The following is a 13323-nucleotide window of genomic DNA, read 5'->3' as shown; positions in this document are numbered from 1 at the left end:
GCTCAAAGTGTCAAAGGGTCCTCTTGCCTTGACCTCCAAAATATCACTCTAAGTGCCACCTACCAACCAGGGAGGGAATTAAAATTACAACACAGAAACATAAAACAGTCAGATTAAAAGCAACAACAAAGAGTCAAAATGTAGAGACACATAATTTATCCATAATATATGTCTTGAATTTGCCATTCGTTTCAATTACAAAGCAATTACAAAAAGACACAAGGGACTACAAAAAGGGGCAAAACAAGCCCAGATACAAAAAATACAAAGAAACTAAAATAACACAGAAATCTGTAACACCCACAAAGAAGCATGGCTACAAAAAGACACAAAACCACAGGGATATTTAACAATACCAAGAGATGCAAAACAAGAACAAAAACAGGCAAAACAACTGTAAAGTCTGTGTGTCTTGCTCCTATGTAGAAGAGGGGGTGGCTCCTTATGCATGCCTCATGTTTCATAATCCCCCCATAGAGACAGAGTGCATGTAAGTCCCGCTGTGCTTTGTTAACTTTGTATTGCGAAAGGGTTCCTCGTTGTCGTTTACACCGCTAGCAAACAACACAAAAATGGCTAAAAGCTGCTGCATGATGGGATGCACTACCCAAAGTGTAAAAAGCCCAGAATTAATAGAATTCTGTCATTGTAAGCTGTCGAACTGAAAAAGGTATAAAAGCGGAAACCGAAGTGAGGGATCAGCAGAGAGAAAGGGGGTGAAAATGTGGGATCCTGACATTAAGTATACCGTGAGCAGCAAGTTTTTTGCTTGTGTGACCAGATAGTATAGAGGTTGAAGCTAACTACTTCTGCGCCCGCCCATCTGTTTCCATTATCAGAATGGACTGAATTGAGAGTTTCCTGGTCACTAAAGCAGTGCCACAAATGCTGTGCTGAGAAACACTTTGTCAACATTTCACAATTCTCAGTAATTTATTGGTTATGTCTGTCTGTGTGTGGACCTGGTGATGGAGAGGGATGGCAGGTTAACAAGGGGGGCACATTTTGCTCATTTTTCTAACAAGGTGGATGATGTCTCTCCTCAAATTGCCTACTGATTGTATGAACATACATACAAGTCTCTGCAAAAGATACACATGATAGACCAATGTTCAGTCGACTGAATCTAGAGGTAAATCATCAGCAAATAGTGAACTGGCATCACCTGTGTGTAAAGAAATAATAAGTGCTTAAAAATGAAAGATTTTGTTAATCCACAAACTGCTTTAAAACTTAATCTCTGTCTCTATGTACAGTAAGTACTGCACCAGTCTTCTTTTTGTAGATGAACACTAGATAAATGACACTTTTAGAAATAAGGTATGAAAACAAAACAGCGAGTAACAACCATGGTTTATTCCTCTTCCTCTTTTTCATTGGTACATAGCTCAAAAGTTAGTCGACAAAGATCCATCTTCACTTTTGCCAGATTTAATTTTGTTCGTTTGTGGCTTTACACGAGTCCTAGTCAACTGGTGTAGAGTATTTCATTTCTGATTGAGAGCTGTTCAGAGCATATCTGCTTATATTATGTTTCAGTTCAGGGATTTATGCTGCCTTCTTCTCCCTGAGCTTCCACATCCACCCTGTGCTGATCTGAGTGCAGCGTCGTCCAATAGGAAGCAAGACTGGAGGGTTTTGTGTGTGCACGTGTTGGATTCTACCTCAGCAGACAGGCGTGCAGTTCTCCTTCTTAACTGTTTCTATTTCTTTCTCTCTCTCAGGGTCATATTTATTATTTTGCTCTCTGACTTTAACCTCCTGGTGTTTTTCTCACTGTACTTTACGATAGTCTGGCTCATTTGATTTGATCTCCTCACAGGCACTATAATATTGTTTAGGAGAAACTCAAAGACACAGGGCATTGCCTAGACCTGCTTTATAGAACAAGGTAATTTTGTCCATTGAGGGAAGTGCTAAATAAAATGTAAAAGGAAATAGGCTGTACTGCAGTGTGTATCTCTGATTCTTGCCGATTAAAATCAAAACAGACAGTGAACTGAGAATGAATAAATTAAGAAACGCTATCTTTGTTTAGAAAACAAAGAACAAAATAATTCAAATATATTTACAATCAGCCATAATCAATACATGCAAAGTTGATTGTGTTGGCAAAATAAGATGATTAAGCTTTTTATTCTCTTGGATTGCTGAGATTGATGCAATAGCAACAGAGTTTGCTGCCCATCAAGACACACACAATTTAATAAATACCTCATTGAGACTATTGTGACTACTACTGACCCAGGTAGACTTATGGTGATCCCACCGGTCCTTGAAATCCTTAAATGTTTATGACTTTCAGTGGAAAAAAGCTTGTAAAAAAGACACTCATAGACACTTGAAACACTCAAGTTTCTTAATGTCCTCATTTCTTAACTACAAAGACATTAAGAAAGCTGGGCATCATAAGGATGACTTTAGAAGCCTCCTGCTAATGGACCAAGAAGGCTGCATTTTTTTAGGTTTAAACATCACCTTACGCATTGAAAAAGTGGCAAGCGGTTGATATCCTGTATCTTAACTGTTACTGTTGCTTACACCAGCTGCGGATCAAATAGTCTCTGCAGGAGATGTTTGTATGAACCATCTGACTTGGACCTCATCACCTTTCTGCCTTTGACATTTCAAGATCGGCTCTTCTCTTTTCTGCACTGCTGTGCTCTGAACAGATATCTTCTGTGCTCACTGCACCTCCGCTCCTTTGGCCTCCCCTCTTTTTCTCTCTTATCATTTCTCCTGCTCTCCTCTTCTCTCCAAAAGCAATCAGAGTGACAGCCTTTCATACAGCCAAGCCTCTTGATGCAAACAACAAAAATAGCTTCACTTGTCCTCATCGGTCCGGAGACAGACTGTGATGGCAATGACTGATGCGAAAAATCTTTGACAGACTAAGAATGTGACATTGTTTTGAAGCATGCTGTTTGTCTCGAGGAACATCTGTATCTGTCTCAAAGAGAGATAATGTGTTTAATCATCGACTGAAAAATATTCTAGTCCTGTTTTATTTCCTCTTTGATGCTCGTGGAGATGTACAGCTTTAGTCGCAACCAGCAGCTCACCCTGTCGTCATTGTCGAGACCTTCAGCTAAAGTTCAGCTAAGACCTTCGTCCCTTCAACTAAGGACCAAGTCCCTTCTTTATGCCTCCTATGCGTGTTTACGCAGAACCAAATGATGGCCGTATCAAGCCGCTCCAGTGTGTGATTTTAAATTGCTTCTGACCTTGCAGGACCAAAAGAGGTGTGACGGATGTGACATTTAACACAGCGTCATCTGCGTCTCGTGTGACACAAAACATATGCAACCCTTTTTAAAAACATAACGATGGAATAACATGTCAACATGTCACTTTTCTTTTAATTGCCACTGAAGTTAGTTAGCTGTGTGGGTTTCACTCTTGGACAATAGTACCCTCAGTATATAACCTTACTTAAGGCAGGTTTTTGAAAACCAACAGGCTTGCGGCATCTCCTCCATCCCACACTGTTCTTAGACTGTTACCGTGGTGACAGGTGCGGATAATCCATCATTGTAATTTTACATTGTCTGTTTACAGAGCGAGCTTTAATATTCAAATGCATTACAAGGTTACTGGGCCTTGAGTTTCCAGTAAAAGGCTTCAATAAATACAAAGAGTTATGTTTGTTTTCAAGGTGCAGTTTCTTTAATGCAAAGTCAGTTTCACTTATTGCTCAGTAGAAAGTGTTTCTTGCTTTATTATTGTCAAATAAGCATAACAGCTTCTGTTTCCCTGTCGATGAATAATCGCAATCATATTTCCTCTTTGTTTTTGTGTCTTTTTAGGAAACATCAGAAACACAGAGCGGCTGAGCTATGACAAGCAGCAGAGCTACAAGATTATGGTGACGGCCTTTGACTGTGGTCAGAAGAAAGCAAAGGAGGATGTGGCTGTGCATATTGATGTCAAGCCTGTCTGCAAACCTGGATGGCAAGGTCAGAGATAAAGAGGCAGCCACTGAAAATACTCTCCCATGCCTTAATTTACCTCATACTAACTGACAGAAATGTACTCATTACTGTTCTGCTATAAAGTACACTGACATATTGTTTAAAGGTACTTAAATGTAAAGCAGTACCATCAAAATTGAAGCAGACGATGCAGGTTTTTAGCACATCCGTTCCCTCAAGGGAATTCTACCTCATTTTAGAATGAACGTCTCTCGAGGAAATCAGAAGACATGACAAAAGCCTCTAGAGGGAAAGTTGACTGGAGTTCATTTTTTTCCCTCCTTTAACATGCTAGCAGCTTGGCATTCGAGCCAGCCTGTCTCCCCTGCTGCTTCACCTGTCAGCACTGACAGCATCTCAGGAGTCAAGCTCACACAGGAATGAAAGAGGAAGACAGAGACAGATAAGAGGGGAAGTGGAGGAAGGAAGAGATAAAGAAAGAGCCCGAATGAACAGGCAACTCAAGGGAGGAAAGAGAGAAATAAACTCATGGTGATGGTTAGTCTTATAGTCTTCAAAAAAATCACAGCTAGTTAGTAAAACCCGGGTCTACTGCAAAACTGTGGTTTCATTATCAGAAAGCATTTGTTTCTCAAACATCAAAGTGAGCAGTGCTGTTTTAAAAATCCACAAACAGATCCCCCAAACAGTTTCATTCACTGTTATCATATTATTATAAATCTCTAGGAAAAACTGAGCCAAGGATGACACAAAACAACTGTTTATTCATGAACCAAATAGTTTTTTTGCCAATATCTACATAGACTGAAAATCATGTGGCGATAGCATCATTTTCTTGGCATTATTACAGACAGGACACAGAGGAGAGAGAGATGCAACAAAGTTTCCTGCCTAAACTCAAAACAGGAGACGTGGTTCAGGTTTGTGGCCCTTTAATCAGGCCTGACCTCACGTGAAGCAGTTTCTGTCCAAGCTAAAAACCTGAATTTTCACCTTTTTTATATTCCTCCTTTTTTATTTTTAGAACCTTCAATACAATAAAGTCTTTCCAGTGCCGTAACAGATATTTGTGACATGGGGTGGATTTATAAATACACTGTAAAAATAAACTATGTTGTTACTTCAAAAAAAGTTAGTGTCCACGCTACCTTAAATTTTTTAAGTTGGCTGAACTTAAGAGGAAAAGTTGAATGATTTCAAATTGCCTCAGCTTGTCTACTCATATTCATTTAACCTAAAATTTGATGGCAGCCCAGACACTAACTTTTTATTGTTAAAACAAAAGGTTTATTTTAACAATGTAGCCACATCGAACGACACTGAACTTTCCCTAAATTCAGGGCGCTGTTGGAATGTATCATTAGGTTCAGAGCACCATACTCAAGGAGAGGAAGAGTGCCAAGTTCAGTGAAAGTGAAACCACACCATTAATTCATATAGAAAAGAAAATGCTCTAACATTGTAAAATTGGAGAGAACCCAACCTGATTCAAGTGTGAGGGAATATGAAGACATTTGGCCCAAACCTGGTGGGTGAGTTGAGAGAATCAAAGCTCTGCATTGGCAGGCTGTGAACCCCTGAGAAGGTTTTTCCATGTGGAGGTATATAAAACCTTAATACATGTAGTATATATTATTAACTCATACAGTGGAATGAACTCAACCAGTCTGCCCTGTATTTTGTTATTTTGTTATTTTCTTCTTTTTTCACTATGTTTCGGATGTTCCTGGGCACAGCATGCAGATGAGGTTAGGTAGTTGTAAGTAGGTAGTGACCAGGCACCAAAAAAGTTAGCAACAGGCATCCAAGAGGAAGTTATGAAAGTCACCGTGTGGAAAAAATGCAAATTTGGCTAGACAACATGGCTCTCACTTTAGCTGGCGATACTGTTTACGTATAATATACCCTTGAAATAATTGATTGTTGAGATAATTGAAAAATAATTGATTCAAAATAATTGAATCAATTATTTTTGAAATAATTGATTCAATAATTGATTTATTTCCATGTGTCTAAACACCTAGAAGATTTCTCTTACCATTACAGTGAGTGTCTTTGGTTCAGAGTCAGCCAGACTGTTGACTGGGACAACAAATAAATTCCTAGATACTGATTTTCCATGGCCATGGTCAAATTATACATGATGATTTCATGGATTTTTTCCAGCTAATCTAATGCTCATGTGTTGGATGTCTCACTCCATGTCTAATAGCATCATGTAATTGTGTGCTATATGGTACGAGAAGATCATTTGGTAGGCAAAGCTTTAATGTCACAGACAAGAACCATTAGTGCAAAGAGAGTTCTGAAAATTACTTGAATGCCAGTTGTTTAGGCTTTAGGGACACTCATTGAAGGAAATGTCAGTGCACATCGCAGAGGGGTGGAGGTTTAGAAAGAGAGTCAGTACAGCGTTGAGAAAGTTGTCTAGCATTCAACTTTATGTAAATGTCATCTTCATGTGCAGCAGAGCTCTGAGGGGCCACTGATTCAAGCACAGTACACCTAAAAGGAAAGTAGTTAAGAACAGAAGAAATGTGCTGCTTTTGATCCAAAACATACTGATTTGACAACAAAATACCAGATGAATTTTTAAGATTTTGCACACTGGGGGGAAAAAAATAATAATAATTTTTGAGATACAGATGGTACCGCGGGGATATCGACTTGCAGCATTTGAATCACAAAGGAGCACTTGCGATCATACCCTGCTAATATCCTCATCAATGTTGCATGACTCTTTGCAATTTTTGGCTCATAAAAGAGGCCTTACTGCATAATCCTGTTGTAAAACCATTAACCCATAGTAGCTTAAAGCCATGAATAAAACATAATGCAATTATGCATTCAGACATCAAGTCTTTTGTACACAACCTTATTTATCATCTGTGTGTAAAGGTCAGCAGTGCGTCTGCAGCTCTTTTTTGAGGAAGGCTCCTCAGCATAAATAGAGGCTAAATACATCTTGCTCCACCTCACCTTTCACTCCTCCTCGCTGACCTGATCGTAGTACGCTTTTCTTGTTCTCTCGGGAGATTTGATATCATATTCTGTAGGCTTGAAAGCAGCTGCCAGGTGTCCACCTACACACACGCACGTGCATACACACAGTCCTGTGCACGATCATGCTTGTGAATCCATTTCACCACCACGATTCAGGGATTCTTGTACATTGAGGATAGATATAACACCTGGGTAATAAAAAGATAACACCTGGCAACAGGAGTGACAGTTACAAGAAGGTCAGCAACTCTTTCTACCAGACCTGTCATGTTACTGGCCATTTCGGTCTCCTTTTGACTTGACACAGGGCAAGAATTCACTGAGACAATTCCAAGTCTGCGTGGTTGCCTGTCATTCTTTCTGGACCCACAGGCTCATTATGAAACCACATACAGCAGAACATAAACATTATTTCTTACAGCTCTTTGGACATATTTGCTAACAACAACAAAAATATGTGGGTCCTACAGTGAACATTGTTTTAAGATGAAAATAGTGTTTACTTGAGATACAAGTGCACATACATTGCATATACATACTATGAGTACCTGATCACTTAAACTAAAATTGTATGTTGCACACTTCCTTGTTCTATCAGTTTGAACATATTAAGGAATTTGTTTTGCAGCGACTACGGATCTTTGTTTCCCGCTGCCTTGACCGCCTCATACTCATGTGTTACTGGTAGTAACAGTTAGAACTCGATGTCAGTCCAAGCAAAGAATCTCTGGTTTTAATTTGTTGCCATTGCTGATCTTCCTCTTTAGTGTCATTTGCAACAAAACAACCAACCACAGAGTCAACAACCTGCTTCCTGTTTACTCCGCATGCACACCCCTAGTGTACATGAATGGTCATGTGTTAATACATAATATACAGTGTTGTTTAGTTTAATTACATAAATAAATAATGCTACTCAATAAAGGCTTGTGATTGGCATTGGTCAATAATGCTTCCAGCAACTGTAAATCAACCCATAAAATGCAGATCAAAGCACCTGTATTTGCCTTTGTTTACTGTGTGATACCAGGTTACTCTTAATTGTGACATATTACACCACTGACATGACTAAAAGAGATTTTTACCCTTAAAGGTTGGAACAAGCGAGTGGACTATGAGCCAGGGACGGGAAGCAGGCAGTTGTTTCCCAAGATGCACTTGGAAACGTGTGGCGGTCCACTGTCTGGCGTGAAGGCGATGGTAGAGCTACAGACCAGTCACATCGGGAAGGGCTGTGACCGGGAAACATACTCTGAAAAGTCTCTGCAGAAACTCTGTGGTAAGTGGAGAGAAAAGAAATTGGTTTTAGAAGTTCCATGAAATGTTAAAAATAGCAAGGTATTATTTAAGAGTTGGGGACTGTGAAAGTGCAAAGGGTGCTAATAATAATGAGAGTTAGGGAAAACTTTAATTTAAAGAAGAAATTACCTCTTGGCATCTTACCCTCTGCAGTACATTAATGTACCAGCTGTGCCATTTCAAGCGGGACACTATATTGAAATATATATATTTTTTTATCTATATCTATATCTTTATATTTAGATTTCCAAAATGTGACGTGTTTATTATAGCTTCATATTTAAACCGTGGAACATGGCCTTACATTGTAATATGCAGTTTTCAGAGCATTTAAAACATTAAATTTACAGAATATTTCTGTTGAGTTTTCAGGAATTAGTTTGCTTTTTGACTGAAAATAAAAGTATGAAAATATTTATTGTTGTGCAAAATGTTTTACATTTCCAGCATATATTTTTCCTGGTTTTGTTTCATTGTTATTTAAACCTCTCTAAAGAAAGACATTAGGTGACATTCACAATCAAGGGATTTACAGATGTAAGCTGTTAATTAGACTGTCTTGTAAATCAATGATGAGCTGTCAAAACATATTCAAATTGCCATGTTATTTTTTATATGAGTGAAGGGGAGCTTTACTGCATTTATAGTTTAGGGCCCACAAAATCTCATTTTGGGTTGGTACATGGTGTTACATGTTAGTAATGGAAATAAAATACAAGTAAAACACAAGTTTCATGTTAGCAGATTCCTTTAGTAACCATGCTCCACATCAAAAACACGGTGATGTCAGATGACAACACATATATTACCATTTCTCAACATTTACCAATTCACAGAGTCACACTTATTTAATCCAGATTTCTGACATGCAAAAACAACAAAAGGTCATGCACTGATGTGTGCTGATTGCTGGTAAAAGAAAAGAAAGTTGTGCAGAGGCAGTTTCTCTGCGGGATGATCCTCTTTGCAGCCATCTTGACAGTGTTGTATCCTGTGATTGGCACATCAAGGTGCAGCATCAGGCAGCACCGACCTCCTCCCTGCCCCCAGCCCTTCCACAAACTGGACGGCGTCTCTGCTGACTGACAGTGGCCGAGACAGCGACCTCATCTACAGATTCGATGGACGTCAGGCTGCTAATGTTCCAGATCACGTGGTGCCCCAAAACCTGACAGACCAGTTCACCATAGCAACATGGATGAAACACGGGCCCAGCCCAGGACTCAGAGCTGAGAAGGAAACCTTGCTGTGTAACTCTGACAAGACCGGTAAGGAAACAATTTCACATACATTTCTACCGCCTAACGTGTTAAAGAGTGAAAATGTATTTTTCACATGAATTTCCCTATGTTTTAGAAACTATGTTGCTCAAATCCACTTTTCCACTTTGATTTGTCCTGAGCATTTGACACATACCATGAACATAACATGATGAAAAATATCCGTCCAAAAAATAATAAGACAATTAAGGCAAAACTGAAGTCCACAATGGCAAATGGTCTTTGGAACTTTAAACTTTTTTTCCCCGCTGCATGCCTGAACTGAGCTGCCTGAACTGTGTAATTAAGCAAGCCATCTGCACATTGCTCGCTCTCACAATGGTCTCACAGATGGCTTATTAGCTTACGAAATGTGTAGTCTGATCTTGTAATGCAAAACTGCGGAGTAGTTCATGTTAAACCATCAGAATCTTATCAACCCTTTTTTCATTTGCAACTGTTTGGCTTAAGGATGTGACTGGTACCAGAAGGCTCAGTGTGACGGCCAGTACACCAAAACTTTGTGGGGAAGAAAAAAAAACAAGTCTTGTATCCTATCGTTCATCTTGCTGAGCTGAGGACATCAAAGACGGGACATACTGTAGGGTAGAAATAACTTCCATCATAATTATTAAAGCATTACATCCTCTTTGTTTTTAATGGATCAAAACTTACACTGAGGCTATATCCACGCCAATACATTTACATTTGAAAGCACTTAACTAATGCTAAGTTTTCATCTAGCATCCACATCATCCTGGTGTTATTGAACAAGCTAAAACAGAAGCTTTTTAAAATGCTGTTGACCCCATTGAAGTTTGAAAACTTCAAGGTTGCAGTAAAGTCTTGGGAGGTAAAAAGGGATCATTTGAAAACGTTGACGCAGGTTTAAAAACATTCACTTCCTAATTGGTTCCTATGGTTGCAACCCGTCAAACCTAAACTTCATAACTGGGTCTTCATGCCTTTTGTGATTTCATTATTCTTTTGTTGGTGCTCCTTTCCCGTTGCCATGACCTCCTTCGGCTATGGATAATGCTTCCGGCACCACTCTGATAATTTGCTGCATTTGCTTTGCAGTGATTCCTCATCTGTTTTCTACCACCTCAACAGAATTTGTAACTTGCATACAATTCTTTGACAAATATCAATATTCTGTAATTATTTTGACATCACAGAGAAAAATTGATGTTAAAGGCATAAAATGAAACTGCAGTAAACATTAACAATCATTACAATTTTTTTTTTTTGTTTGTTTTTTTTCAAGTGTTTTATATTAATGAAACAATATTTATGTGTTACTGCACATATTCAAACGCCTCTGAGATTGCCACACATTCAAAAGGGGAAAATGTGCAACTGACATGAAAACCTGTATGCAAACAGAGCAAATGAGATGAGAAGACAACACTGCGTGGGGCAAAGTAACGGTGTGCGTAAACTTACTGTTGGAGAGGACAGATTAAGAAAGTAGTATTGATACTGCAGAAAATTAGTATTGAAACCTTTTTAAGTGATCAGAATCATTAAATCAATATTTTTGATAACACTAGTGTACAATGATTATTTTTGTTTCAAAATGCTGTTTTATAATGAAATCATATAAGTGTGGATATTGCCTTACCGTCTTCCCCATATTTAATGTAAAGTGTGTCTTCAGTATTTCGTGATAAAACAATTTGTAGTTCACATTATGACAGATTTTGTCAAAATGATTGGTACTGTAGAGACAGTAAATGTTAAAAATGATTTATCAGATTACAAACTAAATAATCTTGACATTTCACAATATTGCTCTGATGTTCTGTTGAGCTGCAGGTACACAGGTAGGGAATGACAAACATCTGATTCCATTTTATAACTCTAAAGTCAAGGAAGATGAGCAACAGCTCATCATTGTGGAGAATCTGTTGCACATCTCATCCCACCTTCAGCTGATTCAGTGTGTTATAAAGGCAGAGCAAGTGGGGCTCACCTTTCATCACCACCTCATACAGACACCAGTCGATAATCCACAAAATAGACATACCAGCAGCCTGCACTCTGTAACCACACTCACTGGACCCTTTCTGTCTTGCTGACAGCTGTGCTCTGATGTGGAGAACCCATTTGAGGCAACTGAAAAGAGTTCAGTCTTTCACACAGCTGTGCCGGATGACATTTTTTGGAATGGTTACAGAAAGAAATCAATAAGAAAAGCTAAAGGAGCAGCTGCATCAGTTGAATGTCCTCAGAGCACAGCTAATTATCTTGTTGATTCATACAACTGCGTGCATGCTCCTGTGTCGTTGTGTGACCATGTATCTGCGTGATTTTGCTGTTGCAGAAATGAATCGCCACCATTACTCTCTGTATGTCCACAACTGTCGTCTGGTGTTCCTGCTCAGAAGAGATTTCACTCAGGTCGACACTTTCAGGCCTGCCGAGTTCCACTGGAAACTGGAGCAGGTGAGGTGTGTGTGTGTGTGTGTGTGTGTGTGTGTGTGTGTGTGTGTGTGTGTGTGTGTGTGTGTGTGTGTGTGTGTGTGTGTGTGTGTGTGTGTGTGTGTGTGTGTGTGTGTGTGTGTGTGTGTGTGTGTGTGTGTGTGAGAGAGAGAGAGAGAGAGGGAGAGAGAGCGAGAGAGCTTGTCTGTGTCCTATTTGAGTGTGAGCATAGATTCGGGGTGATTTTCTACAGCAGGTGAAGGGCTATCATTATTTGTGTAGTGAAAGGAGAGGCTCTCTATTCTAATTACTGGAGGCCCTCCATCACTTTCTTTTGCTCGCTGCAGGAGATAAGAGGGTAGAAGACACTGTTATCCTATGCACATACACACACACACACACACACACACACACACACACACACACACACACACACACACACACACACACACACACAGTGGAAAGTCTGTTTAGTTATGGGTAATAGCTCACCCAGCAGCAGATCTCTATTATCTGTCATGCAGTTCTGGGGAGTTGTTGAACTAATTTGCAGTGAAGTTTACTGTTTCAGTCCTGCAGAAAGCCTTTGAAAGGGAGAAATTGCACCATATGAAGTTGCTTCAGCCAGAAAGATTCATATAATAAGATTGATTTTTTTTTTTTCTCTGAATGTTGCACGGTGTTTTCCCGCTGTAATTATTCCACAGATCAACACAATGGTAAATAACTCATTAACATTAACAACATCAACATTATACACAGCGGGCAGGTATTTTATCAGAATTTGAAGATAGGAATTTTAAGTTTTAGTCCTTTAAAGTGATGTCTGTTTTTTGCTTTTCCACAGTAGCCCAGAATGGAGAAAACCAAACACTGGCTCTACATAAAGCTATTTGTTTTTGTGTAGGCCACTGTAGTTAAAGGCCCCTTCGTGACAGTGTCATATCATCTGAAAAACACAAATGTATTAATATGTTACTGCTTTATTTGGTGTCTTTATCGGTTTAAACCACCGGGTCTGTTTGTTTTGGAGAGGAGCAGACATCTGAGGATATTTTGGAAATACGATCAGAACACATTAAGTTGTCAGAGAAAAAAGGTGAGCACACATTTGCAGGTGCTGTGAAAATGGCCTGTCAGACAGGGTAGAAGAAACACTTAATTGTATCCTGAAACTGCTTTATTCAGTGCTTCTACTGGTTTTAATCACCTGGTCCATTTGTCCTGGAGCAAAGTATCCTAATAAAATGAATAAGCGCCCCACAGATAGCGTCATGTCCTTAATGCAAAAGGGAAAAGAAACATGGTGAATATGTACCTTATGACTCAAAAGTTCACATAGGGTTCTAAAACCTATCTTCAAGACAAAGTGTTGTAGTTTGTGACCCATCCACCACCCCAACTTA

At 39.2% G+C, this 13323-nt stretch overlaps 1 protein-coding gene across 1 annotated transcript in view; it reads left to right on the top strand.

The window, feature by feature from the left end:
- Positions 1-13323, top strand: part of clstn2a (calsyntenin 2a) — a 203972-nt gene that overhangs the window by 146291 nt on the left and 44358 nt on the right. The window contains exons 6-9 of the mRNA XM_088085388.1: positions 3807-3956; positions 8029-8214; positions 9245-9502; positions 11820-11941. Coding sequence (XP_087941514.1) covers positions 3807-3956; positions 8029-8214; positions 9245-9502; positions 11820-11941 — 716 coding nt within the window. The remainder of the gene's footprint in view (positions 1-3806; positions 3957-8028; positions 8215-9244; positions 9503-11819; positions 11942-13323) is intronic.

This window comes from Plectropomus leopardus, chromosome 12 (assembly GCF_026936395.1).
Source record: "Plectropomus leopardus strain MGB_pleo_1.0 chromosome 12, ASM2693639v1, whole genome shotgun sequence".
Lineage (NCBI taxonomy): Eukaryota > Metazoa > Chordata > Actinopteri > Perciformes > Serranidae > Plectropomus > Plectropomus leopardus.
This window is presented reverse-complemented; position numbering and strand designations above follow the sequence as displayed.